This window comes from Schistocerca nitens, chromosome 9 (assembly GCF_023898315.1).
Source record: "Schistocerca nitens isolate TAMUIC-IGC-003100 chromosome 9, iqSchNite1.1, whole genome shotgun sequence".
Taxonomy (NCBI): Eukaryota; Metazoa; Arthropoda; class Insecta; order Orthoptera; family Acrididae; genus Schistocerca; species Schistocerca nitens.
Window position 1 is genome coordinate 402,434,709 of NC_064622.1, and position 22,064 is coordinate 402,456,772.

Genomic DNA, 22,064 nt, shown 5'->3' on the forward strand with positions numbered 1-22,064 from the left:
CCTCCTGCTGGAGCCAATAGAGTATTTAATTCGAGCGCGCCGCTTGCTTGGGCTGTCATTCCTGCGGAGGCAGTCTGAGAGGTGAGTAGGTAGTGATGTGTTGCCGTTAGTTTAGTTTATGTCTACTTCTGTGTGCGTTTGTATGTCAATCTCTACGGTGTGTTTTTCTCCGTGTGGCTTGAGCTGGCGCGCTCTGAAATTTAGTGTTGCAGTAAATAATACGCGTTAATAGGGAGTGCAACAATGTAGGAATTAACTTTTCTGTGTGTGAACTTGAGATGTGCTAACATCTATGGTTTGTTCTCCAGATGCAGTAGTGTCAAGAATAGTCCCACCTGAATGCACTGATGGGCCCGTTTCTTTTACTTTCTTTAATTGTACCGATAAATTAAACCTAACACACAGTTTTTGTGTACCGGTGTAGTTTTACGGGGAAGATCACAGGTATGATAAATCGTCTATTTAACAAAAGGGATTCTGAAGAACTCATGAAACTCGCATTGTTTTGAGAGTGAAATTCTGAACGTGTTTTATCGCACATCATGAAATCCGCATTGTTTTGACAGTGAAATATTAGATTAATTTTTCATATGTTTGTTGCTGGAGGATGAACAGTGGTGAACAGCCTACCAAAGGTCATCGAACTTTGCCTTTTGAATTTACAGTGTGAAGTTAAGTCCCCAAGCAGAGAGAGAGAGAGAGAGAGAGAGAGAGAGAGAGAAGTAGGGAGGGAGAGAGAGGGAGAGAATACTTTTATTATCCTGCGGAGCGACTTTTCGAGAGAGCGACTTGAGTGCGAAATGCAATCGGCTTTCTTTAGCATCACGTCTATCCGTAAGGTACTGTGAAATCCGACCAGAAGAGTTTTGTGCCTGCTTATCCTGTGACTTGGCGGCTAAACAGGTGAATTCCAGGTTAGGAATTCAGTGGTCTGAGGCTCGGTTAACATGAATTTCAATTCTGACAGGTTCAGGTTTCACGTTAAACAGTAGGTCCCTTGTAACTGGCCGTGTGACAAGTTGCTAACGTCTTACGGGTATAACTGCGTATTCCTGCATCATGGTTATTATTGTCAAACCAAACCTACAAGATCTGTGTTAATGTATCATTAAGAAGCAAATTTGACATTGCATTCTTCCATGACGGGTATCCATGCTTCAGAAATGAGTGCTGTCTGGCGTTCTGTTTTTTCTTCTGGTTATGTTACTGTCATATTGAGCACAATTGACAAAGGAGTATCTGGATCGCGAAATGCTCGAATGCAGTGTTTCCCATGAATGAAGGAAGATTATGGTATAGCATCCCATCGAAAAAGATTTCATTAGATGTGTAGGTAAAGGCAGAATTGGACGAGAATGCTATAGGAAATTGACCGCAGTCTTTTCGAAAGAAATGTACCGTTATAAGTGATTTACAAAAATTGGCGGAAAACCTCAGGAAGGTCGGCCGGGGATCTGAAAACAGACTTCCCAAATTCAAGTTTAGAGTCTTTTTCCACTTCGTTGCGTCTTTCGCTGTACGTTAGTCGATTGGATGATGTCGCAGGAGGTAGCTGTATGGCTGAAGTAATGCCGAAGACGCATTATCACCCTTCATTGTACAACAGTCTAACCAGAACAGCCTGTAAGTTTGGTAATCCACCTGTCCAGGTACTCCACGTCAATGTACGTTGTATTAACGACCTAGAGGACCTGTTTGTGACCTTCACTTCGCCGTAATTTGTTTTCTGGACGAAAGCATGCGAAGAAGATTGCTGCGTTCTTTGGGTCCTACACGAAACTATGATGTACCCTGTTTTGCGGCGGATTATCCTGTACCACGCAGAAGGCGGCGGCTACAAAGGGACACTAACTGCTTCTGAAAGACGCTCTAACTGCTACATCCTGTCGCGTGGGTCGGCGAAGGAAGGCTCCAATCTCAAACAAGGGCGCAGTGATCCGACAGCATACATGTCCAAATGCGCAGTATTTTATCTGTGCTTACTTTAGAAATGTTTTTCGAAATGCGTATTATTAACATTTGGTGGGAAAAATGTTATCTGATCCTCAACAGAAAAAAAGAATTGCAGTATAGCAAATTCGATGTTGTTTGATTATCGTGGACGATAAATCATTGGAATCAAACACAGTTTTCACGTATCTAGAAGTGCCAATCTGGATTGTTTTGAAGTAAAACGCCACATAAATTTAATTACAAGCAAGATAAATACCAGACACAGAGGTATGTTAGATAGAACATAAGCAAGCGTATGTCAACCACGATGCAAGTCTCTTGCAAAATTCATGTGACCGAGCATTAAGAGCTGTTCGTCAGTGTGAGACTCTTACCAAGTTCAGCTAAACCAAAAATAGAGAAAATCTAAACAACCACCCAAAAGATTGCTTGCTGCTTTTATTCAAGGACATCAACGTTGATGCGCAACATTATTCTGTGGGAAATAATATGGAAAGCATTTTGATGATAATTTCGGAAATTGTATGACAGTACCATCGATGACAAGTCAGTGAACATATTGCCTCCTTCCTCATGTCTCCGGCGTATTCGATCTTGACGGTAAAAAAAGAGAAATTTTCGGTAAAGAGAATCAACTGTGATTTTTCCAGCATCCCATAAGCAAGTGAGATAGGAAGGGAGAAAAATGAAATCCTCCGCCGCACACCGCAGGGTGGCGTGCCGAATGCAGGTAGAGAAGTGGGCTACGAACCGCAGTTTTGATATAAATGAGCTGCTGGTTTGTCACACCTGGACACGAGATGTGTTTTTATATATGCGTGGATCCACAGTGTGATGAATTTATTAATCGAAGTCATTTTTCCTCCAGTGCGATTTTTGTTCGACGCAAAAAAGAAGGTTTATTCGTCCCGATTGGTTGATTTTGAGTTCATTGCCATTTTCAAGTGCAGCATTATTCATGCTGGCGTATGATCAAGCACGTTGTTTTAACATATGGTACAAAGTGGTTGTCAGACGTTCAAAACATAATTGTGTACTCCACAAGACTCTAGACAAGGCCGAGTAATAACATCAAATGGAGTACCATGAGATGTGTGATGCCCAGTTGTTGACGCACCCGCCGATTTTGGTGCACCTTTGACCGTTAATCACATTGGTGTACTTCACCGTCCCTAATCTTCCTCCCTTTTCGTGTAACTGAATGTTCCAATGTACCGCCCCATTAACGTCACCTACGAGCCATTTGCATTAATTTCTGCAGTCAGTTCGATGTGAAACATGAGCGGCGTTCAGTAAATAATGCAACACATTTATTTTCCTCGGCCACTTTCGGTTGAAAAAAAGCGGAATTATGGGACATCATACAATATTCGCTATAGTTCCTGAAGTTCCAATAGATGATGGCACTATACGTAGCCTTCAAAATGGCGTCTGTAACAGAGCTGCGTTCCAGGCAGAGCAGTCACTAGGTTTCTTTTGGCGGAAAACCAGAGCATCACAGATATTCACAGGCGCTTGCAGAATGTCTGTGGAGACACGGCAGTGAACAAAAGCACGATGAGTCGTTGGGCGTGGCGTCTGTCACCATCGCAACAGGGTCACGCAAATCTCTCCGCCCTCCAACGTGCTGGCCTGTCGCACACATGTGTGAATCCTGCGATGTTGGAACGTGCGGACACACTCACTCGAGTTGAACGACACCTCACTGCACAACTGGACATCTCTGTTGGTAGTGCTGACACACTCGTCCACCAGGGGTACGCAAAGTTGTGTCCCGCTAGGTTTCTCGGCGCCTAACAGAGGACCATAAAAAGCAATGAAGGACCATCTGTGTGGATTTCTTGCGCGTTACGAGGCTGATCGTGTCAATTTTTTGTCGAACATCGTCACAGGCGATGAAACATAGGTTCATCACTTCGAACTGGAAACAAAATGGCAACCCACGGAGTGGTTGCACACGTCCTCTCCTCCGAAAAAAAAGTTCAAAGCCGCAGCCAGAGCCAGTAAAGTCACGGCGACAGCTTTCTGAGACTCTCAAGACGTTATTCTGTTCGAAGTCCTTCCTCATGGTCCAGTGATCAACTCTGAAGTGTATTCTGCTACCCTCAAAAAACTGAAGAAACGACCTAAGCTTTTCGTCGCCACAAAAATGCAAGCGAACTTCTCCTTCTCCATGACAACGCAAGGCCTCACACAACTCTACACACCAGAGAAGGTCTCACAAAATTTCCTTGGACGGTTATTTCTCATTCAACCTACTGCCTGGAGATCTCGCACCTTCCTACTTCCATCTGTTTGGCCCAATGTAGGATGCACTCCGCGGGAAGCAGTATGTGGATGATGGTGGGGAGGGGGAGGGGGGTTATTGATGCGTTGGCTTCGACGTCGACTTGTAGAATGGTACCATGCAGGCATAAATGCCCTCCCAGTAAGGTAGCGTAAAGCCGTCGCATTGAACCGAACTTGTGTTGAAAAACGGGTTTTTGCATCCAAAAGAATGGGAAATAGTATGGTGTATTGGAATATGAATAATATCAATACGCTTTCAGAAAAAAAGATGAGTTGCATTATTTATTGAAGGCCCATCGTAGCAAAGACTAACGAAAAGAAATACTTCAGGTACCGTTGTTATATTCCACTCAGTTATACAGCTTTTCTGCATCGAAGCACCATCCGTGTAATTTTTCCCCTCCCTTACATCCTCCTCACATCTTCAGTACGGTACTTTGGAATTTGCACTTAGTGAACACAATGCTATTTCGCCTTTCGTTATGGAGTGAGCGATTTTGTATGCATCACCTTTTCAAGTGCTCCCAGTAAAGTTATTTCATTTCCCTGAGCGGTTACCGAACATTAGGCAGTTTCGTTCCATAGTTATTATGACAGAGGTGTTTTAGGATGCAACTTGTTAACGTTTTATCTGCGAAGTTCGGCCGGCCGGAGTGGCCGAACGGTTCTAGGCGCTTCAGTCTGGAACCGCGCGACCACTACGGTCGCAGGTTCGAATCCTGCCTCGGGTATGGATGTGTGTGATGTCCTTAGGTTAGTTAGGTTTAAGTAGTTCTAAGTTCTAGGGGACTGATGACCTCAGAAGTTAAGTCCCATAGTGCTCAGAGCCATTTTTTTGCGGACTTCGTGACTGCTCGTCAAACGAAGAAAAACAAACCATGCTGAGTAGGCTCTTCAAGCACATTCCTAATACATAGGTCGAAAGCAGCATTATAAGCTTGAAATGAATAATTCGGACACTATCGGCACTAACGCGGAACTGCTTTAACAGAAAGATCAGATCCTTTTTAACAACGAGGAAAACTGCTTCCGAAAGAGTTACCGTACAATTCCACCATCACATCAAATCTCATTTGAGTAGTGACGTGACAATGTTTACAGTTGCAGCACATCATCTGTCGAACGTTTAACATTCAGTCCGAGTAATTCCATCTCGCACAGCCAACAAGATAAATAACTGTGTGTATTCAGTACAAGAACAGCGCCATTCGACAGTAGAAGGTGATAGTCGACGCGGATTGATACGATCTTTACTTGCTTAGAAACGTATAGTGATGCCTTTCCGGTGACTGCGAAAGCACAGGAATCCCCCTAACTCCGCGAAACCTCTCGACACTTCGCGACCCTCCGCTCGGTTGTTCTCGGAACTCATATGCTGCTTAAGCCGGCGCTGCAAACAGGTTCCTGATCTTTCTGCGCGGCACGTAGCTTTCTCTGACGTCAGCAGCCTTCTACAAACATACAGGTTGCGTGAGCGGAACGTCTCCCCGCAGGCGGGATACGCAGGGCGCCAACATTCGCAGAGCAATGATGAAATGCTTTGCTCTGTTCCACACAGAGTTCCACAAATGGAAAAGTTCGCGTTAAAGGAGTGCGTAGTAATCGACAGCCTTATATTGTCTGCAAACAGAGCAAGTGCATAAGCGTAGTTCTTAGTGTTTTTCGGACTGTCTTCATTAAACAAGGAAAAAAAAAAAAAGAGATGAATTCTTTTGCCAAACTGCGATACCCCAAGGGGCGTATTTTGTCCCACGTCTCGAAAACGGCGCGAAAATCGGCAGTTACTCAAAACAACGAAAAGTGACGTCCTCCAAATAAATACTAAAGAAATCCGTTAAACTTTGATTACGGGATAAATCTCACGAATTTAAAAGTTGTAGATTCGACAAAACGCCAAGGTATTAAAGTTACGAACAAATTAAAGTAGAACATCACATAGAAAATGTGGAGATTACGAACCAAAGACTGCGTTTTTTGGAAGAACACTTAGAACATGCAGCAAATCTACGTCCGACCTCTACGGTACTGAGTGTGTGGTAGAGGACCCGTATCAGGTAGGAATGACGGAGCATACCGAAAAAGTTGAAGCTAGTTTTGTGTTACTGCGAAGCATGGGAGAGACTGTCAGGGATATGATGTGCTAGTTGAAGTGGCAATTAAACAAAGGCGTTTTTCGTTGCTACGAGATCTTTTCGCGAAATTACAATCGCCAATTTTCTTCCCCGAATGTGAAAAGTATTTTATTGACTCCCGCCTTCGTTGGGAGAAATGACTGTCATAATAAAATACAAGAAATCAGAGCTCGCACGGAAGAATTTGGTGTTCATTTCTCCCGCAATGCAGTTCAAGAGTGGAACAGTGGAGAAATAGCCTGTAAGTGTTTTATGAACCCGCTACCAAGCAGTTCAATGTGAATTACATGGTAGTCATATAGCTCTAGACCAGAGGTAAAAAAACAAACACCTGCCAGTGCATTCGACAAAACATTTAAATGTTAAAGGATTTTCCTTCATGGCAGATAATGCAAATTCAATTCTGTATTTCCGAAGAGAAAGAAAAAATTATTTCAAAATTGTTAAGGCTTTCGTGGCCACTTGTTGACAAACTGCCTATTGGCTTCTGTCTCGGGTTCTTCGGCCGACGTTCATCTAATGATTTTTCTGACGTTTCGCCAGCACGAGTGGCTGGCATTGTCAAAGCTTCACCCTCCATTGCCGGTGGTGGTCACCGGCAATGGAGGGTGAAGCTTTTACAATGCCAGCCACTCGTACTGGCGAAACGTCAGAAAAATCATTAGATGAACGTCGGCCGAAGAACCCGAGACAGAAGCCAATAGGCAGTTTGTCAAAAAATTATTTATTCTGGAGTATGTGTATTGTTGCAATCAGTATATTCTAGATAGCTGAGCGACTGAGAATTGAGTCTCATGGTATCTGGTTGTTCAAACACCTGTTCTGGAACTTCCCCTGGAATAACTGACAGGGGTGTCATTCGGAATTTAGTTCGTGCATTGTTTTGCGCTCGTTGCAAGTTACGTCCCTGAAGTTTCCACTGGGAAGTAACATTGTCGTCGCTAAGACTGGGCACATGGAACTCACGTGATATCTTTTCGACTCCAGTCACTCTCGTTCCGTTCTCCATTTGACACGAAGAACGTCTGTCACGTTGAGGATGTTTTCGTCAGATATGGAAAAAAGGAAGGTCTGATATTTACATTCCATCAAAATGGAAGTCATTGCTGACAGAGTGGGCCTACTAACTTACTTGGTTGGATAACGATGGGGAGGGAAGTGATCTCGGCCTCCATCCGCTGGAGCATCGAGTCCTCCCTCGGGCATGGGTGTGTGTATTGTGTTGTCCTTAGCGTAAGTTAGTTTAAGTAGTGTGTAAATCTAGGGACCGATGACCTCAGCAGTTTGGTCCCTTAGGAATTCACACATTTGAACGTTTTGATCTCGGTCTTTCTGATGGAACCATCTCAGCATTCGATCAGTGCGGTTCAGATAAAGCTCGAGAAATCTAAGTAACACTTGTGCTATGGGAATTCGTAGTCTTGTAAGAGTACGAATGCGTTGTTTCAAATAACCGATGCGCTCTCCCATCCTGTGCAAATCTGGAAGTAATTGTGATATTAGCGCCATGTTTTCCGAATCTGAACTGTTCATAAAGAAGAGTTCTTCAGATAGCACACAATCAAGCTACAGTAGCCCATTACAAACAGTATTGTAAGGTCCTTAAAAGTTATTAGGAAGGCAAAGAGTATGTGGTATGCAAATAGAATGGCTAATTCACAGGATAAAATTAAAACTATTGGTCAGTTGTGAAGGAAGTGTCTGGTCAGCAGCACAAGGTCGACGATATAAAGTCAGTTCGTAGTAAAAATATTTCTATTACTGATAAATTAGATATATGTACAACAGTTAACAATCATATTCTGAGCCTTGCTGGTGTATTAAATAAAAATTTAGTTTCCAAAGTGAATCATATAACTTTCTTGGCAAATGCCTTTCCGAGATTGATGTGTGAAATACTCATCTGTGAGACAGATAAGGGGGAGATTGAGTCAATAATAAAATTACTGAAGACTATGAACTCTCATCGATATGATTGAGCAGAATATTAAAGTACTGTGCTGCACATGTTAGCCCCTTATTTAGCCATATTTGTAATTTTTCCTTTAGGAATGGTCAGCTTCCTGAACGACTAAAGTAATAAGTATTAAACCCGCTTCATAAAATTGGAAAAAAAGGATAATTTAGATAATTTTAGACCTATTTCTATGCCATCAGTGTTTGCTAAAGTTATTGAAAAGGCTGTGTATGTAAGGATAATTGATCATTTTGTATCACATGATTTGCCGTCAAATGTACACTTCGGCTTTAGAAGTCGTTTAACAACTGAAAATACTATATTGTCTTTCTCTGTAATGTACTGGAAAGGTTAAAGAAAAGGTTTCGAACGCTAGGCATATATTTTTGTTTAACTAAGGCGTTTGACTGTGTTGATCGCTAAATATTGCTCCAGAAGTTGGACCATTCGGAATACGGGTTGTCGCTCACAATTGGTTCACCTCTTACTTTAGCAACAGACAGCAGAAGATCATTACTCACAATGTTGAGAATGGCTGTGATGTGGGGTCTGAGTGGGGTACGGTCAAATGGGGGTGCCCCAGGGATCAGTGTTGGACCACTCCTGTTCTTTATTTATATATATGATATCCGTCTAGTATTTCGAGTAACTCAAAAATATTTCTGTTTTTGCTGATGACACTAGCTTGGTAGTAAAGTGTTGTGTGGAACATTGGCTCGGTTTCAAATAATGCAGTTCATGACCTAAGTTCATGGCTTGTAGAAAATAAACTAATGCTAAATCACTGTAAGACTCAGTTTTTACAGTTTCTAACACACAATTCAACAAATACTGACATATTAATTTCACAGAATGGAATAGTGAAACTGAACAGTTCAAATTTCTAGGTGTTCAGATAGATAGTAAACTATCGTGGAAAACCCACGTTCAGGATCTTGTTCAAAGATTTAATGCAGTCATTTTTACTATTCGATCGGTATCCGAAGCGGGTGATCGTTCGACACGAAACTTAGTCTTCTTTGCTTAAGTCGCATGGTATTATATTTTGAGTTAACTTTTCGCATTCTAAAGGGATATTTTTAGCTCAGAAACGGTAGGTTCGGGCAATAAGTGGTGTTAAGTTCACGAACCTTTTGTCGACCACTGCTCACGAGTCTTGGTATTTTGACATCTCTCAATATATATATATTCCTCACTGTCATTTCTTGTTAACAGTATCAGCTTATTCCCAAGAATAAGCAGCTTTCACTCAGTTAATACTCGGCAGAAGTCAAACCCGCATTTGGATCGGACTTCCTTAACTTGTGCAGAAAGGTGTGTCGTATACTGCTGCATCTATTTTCAATAAGCTACCACTCGAATTCAAAAACCTCAGCAGTAATCCACGCGCTTCCAAATCTAAACTGAAGAGTTTTCCCATTTGTCACTCCTTCTATTCTGTCGAGGAGTTCCTTGAACAATTACGCAGATTCTTGTTGTATTGTTAATTGCGTTTACTTGAAACTTACGGACTGACTTTTCTCTCGTTCATAAACATTTTTATTTTTATCTGTTATTACTTTTATGTTGTAATTTCATGTACTGACACGTTCCATGACGTTGGAGATTTGCTACTCAATTTAGTCCTACGAAACTTGACGTGTAAATAAATAAATAAAAATAAATAATAGCAGTGCTATCCACCAGCGTGAAAATAACTCGGGTTTCCCACTGGGAAATGAAACAGAGGTAAATCATTTATTGTAAGCTAGATTGCGAGTTGTTCACAAGGCAAAGTGGCAGGGAAGAACACTTGTTCAACATGCCTCAAGTAAAGAGACATAGGCAATGCCGTGGCGAAATGATGGTGCATCTCGCTGTGTCTTCAGCTTTTCTTAAAGAAGGAAAAAGAAAAAGAAGATCCCGTAATGTATGCCTACATTACCTATACGTCACAGAGATCTCCAGAAGACAACGTATTGGAATAAAGCAGAGCATATATATAGTTCAAAAATTTCAATTAAGAATACGTCATTGCGAGAACGAACAAATAATTATTTCTCAACATAACAGCAGTGCAGATCGTCTACTGGTTCCACGTAAGTCTGTTACATGGAATGGTTCCCTACGTAGAGATTGAAAACATGAACAACGCAAGAAGTTTACCTTCTGCGTAGCACAGAGAACGTACTCGTTATCCTTCCCGCTGTCTCGTACCGTGACGGTGCCCTTGGAGCCTTATAAAGAAGTGTTTTCGTTCTGCGGTAATACAAGACAGTTTTCAATAGAAACTGTTCTACAAAATGATCAAAATACCGCATGTACTGGATTTTCATATAATATTACCTCACAACATTTGAAGAAGCTCAAAACAATACATCGTCACCAATTACCGTTTTTCACCTTTTTAAAAAAATTGAATGGTGTGACTCTAGCTTTGTCGTATAAAAAGTAATCCAAGAGTTGATAAAATTCAAATCTGAGCCTCTAGTTGTCAGTCCGATCATATGTAGGAAGAGCCAACAAGATGCTTAAATTGCTTATGTTAGCTTTTGCAGACGGTCTGGCGATTCTATGTCAAAAATTCAAACAACACAAAAACGGATAGAGTGAAGTACGGCTCCAAAACAGTTTAGCATTCAAAAATTTAAGAAACTAAATACAGGAAAACCGAAAGTATTTCTCTGTTAAAATATTTAGAGAAAACTATGCAGGAGAATCATCTGAAAAGATTGGTAATGAAATGCATTGCTACATAATGGAAAGAGACTTCAGACTTACAAAACATACTTACAAAAACAAAAAAATAAATATCAAAATAAACTGAGACACTACAAAACATTCATCAAACTACTGCTTTTAAGGGGACTGGAAGACTGATTTAAAACACAAATTGGGACGTTGAAGAAATCCAAACAGGGGAACAAAAAGCAATCAGAAAAATGTTTGATCCAAATTTCACTGAAGAAGGGACATGGAGACTAAAAGCTAATTAAGAATTTTAAAAGGATACCAATGTTTATTTGGATATAGGCAAATGCAAGCTTAATGGGCTTATTAAAAGAATGGAACCAACCAGAATGTCTAGGTAGACTGTAATTATATGAAGTTGCAGTAAATTGTAAACCTGTGACAGTAAAATGGGTTGGTGGAATAAAAGATCTGAAAGAAGCAAGAAGAACACAACATGATATACCAGACAGACAAAAGTGTAGGACTTGTAGAAAATCCCACGAAGACTGGAACAACATTATGTGACAATAGGAAAACACTCTGAGAGAATAAAAGTAACATGGGCCCAAAGAAAAGCTCGAACAGAACTCAGAAGTACCCTTTGTTTTAAATCATATGATTCAGCAGTGCCCAGAACTGAATAATAAAAATAATAATAATTTGTTTTGTTTTATGTGAAGATTCACTGTAGGGAGTGCAGATGGTAGTTGTTGATTTACTGGCAGGACAATGGGAAACTGCAGTTTCTTCAAGAAAGATTGCTTCCACAAACATTGATACAGCCTGTATTGGAACTCTATTCAAGTGTATGGGACCCATATTAACCTGGAATAATGGGGCATCAAGTATTATGCATGAAAGAAGGACAAAACTCTTGTGTGTTTTCGGCTTGCTGGAGAGTGTAAGAGTAGCATTGAAATTTGAAAACTATCGACTGGCAGACACTTGATGCAAACCGCCAAATATCGCACGAAAATTTGGATTTTGTGCTCATTGCTCACATAGGGATTATGAAGATGAAATTAGAATGCCGGTAGCAAGAGCTTGCACAGAATTACATAAGCAGTAATTCATCCCGTGGTTCATCTGTGAATGAAATGAGGAATAAACCTTAACGTACCAGTATCAAACAATGAAAATTACTCTCTGCCAATCACTTTATACTGATTTCCAGCATATAGATGTAGGCATTTCCCTTATGTCAATTAATTTGCCTTAAAGCATTTATTGCCTTGGGACTTGAATGACATTCATTGGATTATAAATATTGTATAACTAATCACAACATTCTGGAACACTTTAGTGTTCTGAGTATGAAACTGTGTAAGAATTCTGTCCTATATTGGCCAACATCTAATTTGCTCTTGCGAATGCTGACATAAGTACAAGAACTAAATGATTACACTGTTTCTCTTTATGAATATATTGTTTTGTTTGATTGAATGAACTGTTGTTTATGCCTGGAGTTCTGATTCTCTTTCTTACATGCATTTTTTCTTCTCTTAATTGTCTGCTTATCACATCTACTCAAAGAGATGCCTTCACTAACTCTCGTCAGCACAATCATTCCTCTGGTATTAAATGACAAGAAGAATATATGTGATTCTAATCCCTTCTTGAAAAGTCTGCTTTGAATATTTTGCAGATCCCTTTCAAATCTGTGACCCATCACTAATTATCCAATTACCATTTGGCACTTAAATTTTATTTAGGGAAAGTATGTACAGGAAATATACACTACAATGTTCATATAAGTCTTCATGTACTTGGAACATCCTAATATGTCCGTATTTGTGTATGTGCAGGAATACTGTTGAACATGGCTGCTGTAACACGTCTGTTGGCCCTGCTGTCTGCTGCGGTGGCAGTGAGTGGCCACAGCTACCACCTTGGAGGATGCCCCACTGTTGATCCAATGCCGGACTTTGATGTCAACAGGGTGAGTTATCATGGACAAAGCAAAATATACATACAGAAAAGTATTTTTATGGAAATTTTCAGATTTAACATTCTCCAAAGTTCTCACTTACATTCTTCATTATGCTTAATCCTGTCAGCAACACAACAGCAAATAAACTATGTGAAATGCGAGGTGTGTTCAGAAAGTATCAGTAATTTTCATTTTGTGGAAATAATCTACTTGTTCGTCTACATTAATGTTATCTCCTTCTGAGTAGTCCCTGTTAGATATTACACACATTATGCCAGCACTTCTTCCAATCCCTGAAACGCTTTTGAAGCTTAATCTTACGGATAGCACTTAGCTTTTTCAGCAAAGCCCTTTTAATCTCATCTACACGTGTAAAATGACGGCCTTTTAAGGTCCTTTTTATTTTTGGAAACAGAAAATCACGTCAGGTCGTATCTGGTGAATACCTTGTTAACAACTGATGACAGACTAAAATTCCAAGATGGCTACTAGTGTACAGATATGATTCAGACATCTCTATTAACGCAACAATGAAAAATCACATGAATTGCTCTAATACAACCCACAAATTTACACAATTCCTGATACTTTTTTCACACACCTCATATGCCCATCCAGTCATTTTCATTGGCATCAGAATTAGACAAATATATTCAGCTTAGAATTTAGTTTCTGTACAGCTCAACAAGTAGTGTGCTTGGAAACAAGATAAGGGAGATACTGCTCAAGTTTTGCCTGATTGTGCTGATTGTGACAGCAATGTATGGAACTAAGTCTTGAATGTTTACTAGGAAGATAGAAAGGTAGATTCAAATGTGTCACCTGTGGATTGCTTGTTTACCGGTAATTGTGAATGCCACAAGGAGAGACTATAAAAAGTAAAATGACATAAAACACACAATAAATATTTACAGAATTATTGATTTCTTGGGGAACAGATGAGTTACGAGTGTTTGCTCAAGTTAGTCTTCAGTTACTGAGACTGTTATGCAGCAGTCTTCAGATGTGTGATATTTTTACCGTAACATGATTCGGAACTACGTCATTCCATTATCAGGTGCCGTATAACAAGGAAACAAATCATTCAATCACAATACTATACATACTGACAACCATATAAAGTAATATTTTATATGGTTGTCTGTATGTATAACTTTGCAATGCATTGAATTGTCTCCTTGCATTATAGCACTTGTCAGTGGGATAATGTAGTCCAGAAACATGTTGTGGTAAAAATATCATACATTTTACAACTGGTGTGTAACATTCATAGTACTGATTCATGCGGCAGTTGTATAAGGGGCGTTCAAAAATAAACAAGCTAGAGGCATAATGACAGAAAACAGTACCTGTATGTTAGAAGTATTGACCCTGGCTGATGAGACACTTGTCCTACTGTGACACAAGGTGGTGAATGGCTGTCTCTTAAAATTCCCGGGACTGCAATGTGAACCAGTTCCACATGTACAGCTAAATGTCATCGTCCACATGAGTGCAGGAAAGGTTATGCTGACCTTCTTCTTTGACCAAGGTGGCATCCTTCTGGTTCACGTCCTACAGCACAGGACAACTGTGAATGTCCAGTGTTACTCGCAAACCTTGACAACCCTTCGCCAAGCAATCAAATCAAAACAACCAGGCAGTATCACCCATGGGGTCATTCTGCTCCACGACAATTCAATGCCTCATACAATCAACACAGTCACGGCACTCCTGCAGAAATTCAAATGGGAGGTTCTCAGCCACCCTCCATACAGTCCAGACCTCTCTCCCTGTGATTATGCCATTTTGGTCCTCTTAAAAAGGCTCTGAGGGGCAAACGATTCACCTCAGACGATGACGTCCAGCTGTACATGCGGAACTCGTTAACATTGCAGCCCAGGGAATTTTATGAGGCAGACATTCACTGCCTCGTGTCACAATGGGACAAGTGTCTCAACAGCCAGAGTCACTACTTCTAACATACAGGTACTGGTTTCTGTAATTATGCCTCTGGCTCGTTTCTCTTTGAATGCCCCGTATACAATAACTTCACAACAGATATTCAGTCTTCAGAAATCAGCATAGGGTGTTTCGTACAATGAGCAAAGTAACAGTGGGCAACAGATAGAAAAATGAGGATTATTCATACAAGTCTGAAGCTGCAGCATACAAATTAATTGTAGTTGTTATGAGCTTCTTTGCTGATGAAGTTGTACAACAACGGGCAGAATGTGCTATTGCAACACTATACTTGTGACAGTGTTTGATCCATCACAGTGAATTTTTCAGTTGATAATGTCATGCAAATGAAATAAAAACAATTGAGCCATCTGACTCTTATTCATACTTTGGTAGTCCTACCTGTCTTCTGTTGTTTTGCCATTGTATTGAAATTGATTTTATTTGATTGTACTCTGTTAGGATAGAATAAACGGTTTTCTAATTCATCTGTTTATTCCAGAGGGTCAATAGCTCAAGACAACTGATTCATATATTGTTTCACTATATTCATTTAAGACTTCCAGGAATATTTAAGCACTTTTCTCGCTTTAATTTTAGTCACTACTTCTGTTTTCTTTATTGCATTTAACACTTTCCTAACAACATGAACAACATTCTCATATTCCTTTGAAGCACTCGTTTCTCATGATTTGACATGCAAAAATATTATTGCTACAAAACTGAAGGCAAGATAGTATTAAAAACAGAAGTGTGTAAAGTTTTCCAAATACAACAAATCTTACTGAGGCTGTCAAGTATGGTGTCTGAGGGCCTTGACAGCACATTAGTTACCTTTATGTAAAGATCTTTATTTTAGCTATATAAATATCATAAATTCTTTAGTGACACCATGTGCCATGACACAAAAAAGTGCCCAAACTGAATAAGTGCAGTTTAATTATTGTTTCATAACCATTAGTCGCAGTTTTTCTTTTGATTATCAGAATATGTTAATTATATGTTACAGTTCTTGGGCAAATGGTATGTCATTCAGAAGACATCAACAGGCAGCACTTGCCTGGTCAACAACTATGCTGTAGACACTAACCATACTGGCCACTACTTGCTGGAGCAGCGCAGCCAACACTTTATTCTTGGAATGACATCTGTGGACCATGTCTATCGCTACACTGGAGATCTGACGATACCTGACAAGCAAACACCTGGTGCTATGCGAGTCAGATTCCCTCTCAGTGAGTGATTCTGTCGATATCTCTTTCTGAATAGTTTACTTTTCACTATTAGCTGTAAAATGTTAATGAAATCAGTTTACTTCTTGCATGAACATTAAATACTTGATAATTTTGATTCTTTGTATCCTTTCACACAGTAATTTGATATTGTAAGCCTCAAATTATGATGAAATTGAATTCAGTAGTATATATTTTTCTTTGCTTTCTCATAGGGATCCTCTACAGTCCAATTGTGGTTCAACTACAGTTTAACTCTCTCTCTCTCTCTCTTCCAGGCATTGCTGGCAGTGCAAGCTACACAGTCTTTGCAACAGACTATGAAAATTATGCTGGTGTCTTCACCTGCCAGAAGCTGGCCTTTGCTCATCGCCAGTCTGCATCGATACTGTCCCGCTCACCCACTCTCGACAAGATGTATGTTGAGAAGGTAAGGGAAGCTGCCACTTGTTAAGATTAGAGATTGTATGGTAATTTTATCTTTTGACTCTTTTTGTTTCTTATTACCATTCTTCCTCCTAAAGTTTTTGAATTACTACTTCAAACACAGTTTCATGGCAGTGGCTTAACGTCTTTTGCCATAAAAATTCATATGGCACAGTGAAATTACTCTTCTCATGCATTGTTAATGAATGCTGCAAATTTCATTAAAAACTCGGACATATCTGTAAGAAGTTCAATTAGAGATGGAATAGTAGAGTAATGAACTGAGAATGCTCTTTTATGATTATATAGAAAGTCATGTTTCACTACTAACCTTATAGAAAGGGAAAAGAAGTGCTCCGAGTGTGCTCCACTCACTTGTCATTATTTCATCTTTGGGTGAATCATACTGTATTATCATTGAATTGCGCATTTATGGGCTAAGTGGTTTTGTGTTTTGTTTCATTAGATATAAATTAAGTGGCATAGTTCATGGAAGCACTTAACATTTGGATTATAACTGGGAGGTCTGAACTGCTAATTATAGTTTAAGTAAGTTTTCAAGTGCAACTAATTGGTACCATTTTAAACAAAAACAGTAAAACATACAATGAGGGTGTATCTAAAATTCTATAATTTTTATTTTGTCTGTCCAGACTTTTTCACATTAGTGTTCAGTGCATGGATGTTCATAATTTGTTATGCTATTGCTCTTGTGTCAAATAACACATATGTTCTCATGCAATATCAAATGTTCGATGCTGATAAAATGTCTTCTTGTTTTTGCAGATACGAAGCAAGTTGAGCAGTTTTGGTATTGATCCTTTTGATCTGAGCATCATCAAGCAAGATGATTGTCCAAAGGTGACAGATGACAGCTATAATATCAATATCAACCCAGATACCTTCAGCCCTGGTAGTATTGCCGGTGTTGTTCGTACAGCAGGAGATAAGTTGGGTGATGGTGTTGAAGTAGTTGCTGAAGGTGCCAAGAAGGTATACCACAAAGTCCGTGGAGATCGGGATCGGGAAGAAATTAGCATTTATCAGCCAGATGAGTCTGAGTGGCTTCCATAAACTGGTGAAAGTTGGGTAATTAAATTTTATTCATCCTCTTCACAGACGAATTTGAAACTTTCAAAAGAATCAGTGTTTTGAATATGTTATTGATAGTATATTAGTTTAATGGATTTGTGATACAGTTGGCTAAAGTATAAATGTAATGATGAATTGAAATGTGTCTGCTGGAATTTGACTTGTTCTTGTACCAATGGATTTGTATAAATTGTTCCAGGAACATGTGTTTTTGCTCAGTTTCTTGTTTCAGTAAAGGGTAGTGTATGAACATAAGTATTCCATAGCTTATAGTTGAAACAGTAATCAATTTCTATAATTTTTACTTTCAGTGAGTAAAAAAATTGTGCCATATTAGCATTTTGTGATATTGGATAATCACCCTTGCCATTGTCACCATCCTCTTTTGTGTACATTTTGTTTCCTAGTATAAAATAGTTTGTATTAGTTCTAGTCAAAAAGTGTTCTTGAAATACTTCAGTATATTGTTGAATGTAAGAAAAAATAAGGAAAAACTAGGTATCTGTGCTACCTATGATAGTGTCAAAGTATAAATACTGCCTTCAGCAGAGACTTCTGTAATATAGAATTTCTGTGTGTGCCTGTGGTTATGTAAATAATATGTCTGAATGTGGAAGTATAGAGATCACTGTTTTGAGGTTTTGTGTTGAATAAGAATCTCTCCAAAACATATGCCCACGTACATCACACTTCGTAATATGCTGATTCATTTCATTAAATGTACATACCATTAACAAACATAAATCAGTTTCATAATAGTCTGTGAAGCCTATGCCTAATATTATGAATTCAGTGACATATCACAGAGAATTATAAAAATATAATTTATCTGCCTTGAATCCTGCAGTTTTTAAATATATTTAATTGTATACTACAGTACTTGACTTGTGTTGTAAAGCTGATCAGTAGTTAAATTAGTCTTGTTGAAAGAACATTTTTGTAATAAAATTACTGTACTAGCAGATGATGATACAGTAATAACATTTAAAAAGAAATTTGTGTGGAACAGAGAGAGTTGTGTAATTGTTGAACTTGTTGATACGCTGTGTTATTTTTTAATAGGCACCCTGCTTTGAAGAGAATGGAGGTTTTTTAGGTTGATGGGAGAAAACAGATGTACAAAGCAGAAATACTTGAGAATTTATCCAAGTAAGGGGGTTTCTTTTGTTAAATGGGCACTATGGAAATGAATAGTTTCCAATAATATAATGTGTGTGTTTTTGTTTGTTTTGAAAGGCAAATTTCTTGTGATGTGAAGACACTTTGTGTTTTGCCTTTTTTTTTAGTAGAAAGGCAATATTTTTTTAGTGTAGCAGCATCTGTGTAATACTGGATTGCTTCTGTGTGGGGAAACTAATGGAGGGGGGTGGGGGGAGGGATGTAGAAAAAATTACACAGTATGTGTGTGAATTGGTATGAGTTATATATCAACAAGGTACCCTTCTATGTTAAATGGGGCAGCTTTTTGTAGTTAATGTGGCAGCTTCTGCAACAAGGGAGTGAATCTCCTGAGTATGTGGACCAGCTTTTGTACTGAGTAGTGTAGCTTCTGTATCTAGTTGGCCCACTTCTGTTTGAAGTAGGGTATTTTCTGTATCAAGTAGGGCAGCTTCTGCACCAAGCAGGGCAGCTTCTTCTTTAAGAGGGACAACTTCTGTATTAAGTGGGGCAGCTTCTTTGTTAAGTGAGGCAGCTTCTTTGTCAAGTGGGGCAGCTTCTTTGTCAAGTGGGGCAGCTTCTTTGCCAAGAGGGCAGCTTGTATGTCAAGTGGGGTAGCTTGTATGTCAAGTGGGGCAGCTTGTATGTCAAGTGGGGCAGCTTGTATATCAAGTGGGGCAGCTTGTATGTCAAGTGGGGCAGGCTGTATGTCAAGTGGGGCAGGCTGTATGTCAAGTGGGGCAGGCTGTATGTCAAGTGGGGCGGCTTCTGTGTCAAGTGGGGCGGCTTCTGTGTCAAGTGGGGCAGCTTCTGTGTCAAGTGGGGCAGCTTCTTTGCCAAGAGGGCAGCTTGTATGTCAAGTGGGGCAGCTTGTATGTCAAGTGGGGCAGGCTGTATGTCAAGTGGGGCGGCTTCTGTGTCAAGTGGGGCGGCTTCTGTGTCAAGTGGGGCGGCTTGTATGTCAAGTGGGGCAGCTTGTATGTCAAGTGGGGCAGCTTCTGTCAAGTAAGGCAGCTTCTGTCAAGTAAGGCAGCTTCTGTGTCACTTGGGACAGTTTCTGTGTTGTGTGTAATAGCTTTTGGGTCACATGAGGTTGTTTTTCTGTCAAGTGGAAAAGCCTTTTGGTCAAGTGGGGCAGCTCTGTGATCAAGTGGGGCAGCTCTATTGTAAGTGTGGCGGGGCAGCTTCTGTGTCACTTGGGACAGTTTCTGTGTTGTGCAGAATAGTTTTTGGGTCACATGATGTTGTTTTTCTGTCAAGTGGAAAAGCCTTTTGGTCAAGTGAGGCAGCTCTATGATCAAGTGGGGTAGCTCTATTGTTAAGTGTGGCATATTCTTTGATCAAATAGCATAGGTTTTAGATTAGATAAACCAGCCTTTTTATGAAGTAGGGTAGCTTTTATATCAGTTGGGCCAGCACGGCGGTCAACTGGGACAGTTTGTGCTTAAAGATGGAGTAGAATCTCTTTAGTAAATGGGCCAGCTTTTGCTCCAAGTGGGATAGCTTCTGCATCAAGTAAGGCAGCTTGTGTGTCATGTGGGAGAAACACGTGAATAAATGGCACAGAATTTGCATCTAGCAGTGCAGTTTCTGTGGTAAATGGGGCAGCTTTAGAGTCAAATGGGGCAACTTCGGTATCAATTATGGCAATTGAACAATTATGGCACCAATGTAGACCAACTTTTTGTAACATTTATTTTCCTCATTTAAAAACTAGTAAACATGTCAAGGGAGAAATAATTCTTGTGAAGTGGTACAGCTAATTGTTATAAACAATTGCAGCTTTGTAATGAACTGAGACAGCTCTTTTATGATTGGGACATAATTTCTGTTATATGTGATCACATTTGGCATATTTTCTGATCTTAGAGGCTCTTTTTAACTATTAAAACCATAGAACCATTCTGTAACTAGTTTGTAAATAGGTATAGGTTGCTGTAAGGCTCCATAAACGATATAATAGTACTTGGTTACATAGTATTTTTGTTGTTTTAATGGTACATATACATCCTTAAAAATATTGTGGTTTGAAATATTAGGACAATGTTGTTTGTTGGGGTGAAATCATAGTAAACAGAAGTTAACAGTTATTTCAGAAAATGGGATGTAGGCAGCTCCAATTACATGAAAAGATAGCAGTTTTTTGTGTAGATTGCTGTGCTGTTGCTGTCTAAAATGATGAGCTTCACTCATAGGAACATTTAGGGTGCTAATGGGTAGCTATTTCTAACAGAGTAATGATGTTCAAAACAAGTGTTGCAACAGTAGAGGTATTTGGCAGTTTTGTTTCTGTTGAAATCTTGAATGATGTTGCAACAGCACAAGAGATTTATGGTGTGATTTATTCATAGAAATTAGAACTTTTTCCAATCCATGGCTGTGTAATGCAGCAACCAGTGGTAACAATATGAAAGAAAAAACAGTCTTGGTTGCAAAACTGCAGTTTGTTTTATGTTTATAGAAACTGCTAGCTACATATGTTATTAGTATTACAGATGAAGGCAACTATTCAAAATTACTATTGTTGCTTAGTAGAAGGAGAAGGCTATGAGACCTGTAGATGTTAATGAGATTAAATTGTGAGGTAGCTAAGACATTTAATATTTAATGGTGCTACAATAAGAAGACATATAATATTTAGTGGTGCTACAATAAGGAGAATAATTTATTTGATTTGATGTGATGATGTCACTGAATCCATTCTGAAAAAAGAACACTTATAGCAAGAGTCTTCCAAAAGAGATTCTACTTTTTGTTATAGTTATCATTTTACTGATTAGTAATATTGAATGAGTTGCAACATATGTAGAGTAGTGTGAAATAGTGTTTCCTTAATCAAAGAATGAGTGTGTTTGTGTATTAATGTTAGCAAATTTGTTAGGAACTTTGGCATATAAGGAGAGCATCATACAATGACTGAAGCTTGTGTAGATATGATCTTGTATTCAAATATGTTACTCTATGAGTGACAATGTATATGATAAGTGGAATGATACATGAATTGTAAATAAATAAACATATTTTTGAATTACATATCTGTATCATTTTTTTCCTCCAGTAACAATACTCACCATAAAGCGAAGATTTTCACAATTATAGCTTTCTGCCATTAAGGTCTTTGTCAATAATAGACACACACACACACACACACACACACACACACACACACACACACAAATGCAACTCACACACACCACTGCAGTCTCAGGCAACTGAAACTACACTCATTCCTTCCTGGATTT

General features: G+C 39.4%; 1 protein-coding gene across 1 annotated transcript; it reads left to right on the forward strand.

Moving 5' to 3' along the window:
• The first annotated feature begins 1 nt into the window (after window position 1).
• On the forward strand, window positions 2-21,853 carry LOC126202944 (apolipoprotein D-like). Its single transcript, XM_049937046.1, has 5 exons — window positions 2-81; window positions 12,849-12,982; window positions 15,924-16,149; window positions 16,425-16,576; window positions 17,359-21,853. The coding sequence occupies exons 2-5, from the start codon at window positions 12,863-12,865 to the stop codon at window positions 17,644-17,646; spliced, it is 786 nt and encodes a 261-aa protein (XP_049793003.1). The 5' UTR covers window positions 2-81; window positions 12,849-12,862; the 3' UTR covers window positions 17,647-21,853.
• Window positions 21,854-22,064: the final 211 nt, after the last annotated feature.

Coding starts and splice junctions, on each gene's coding strand:
- LOC126202944 (XM_049937046.1), top strand. CDS start 12,863: ATGGCTGCTGTAACACGTCTGTTGGCCCTGCTGTCTGCTGCGGTGGCA. Junction 16,150..16,424: donor GCGAGTCAGATTCCCTCTCA/GTGAGTGATTCT, acceptor TCTCTCTTCCAG/GCATTGCTGGCAGTGCAAGC. Junction 16,577..17,358: donor ACAAGATGTATGTTGAGAAG/GTAAGGGAAGCT, acceptor TTGTTTTTGCAG/ATACGAAGCAAGTTGAGCAG.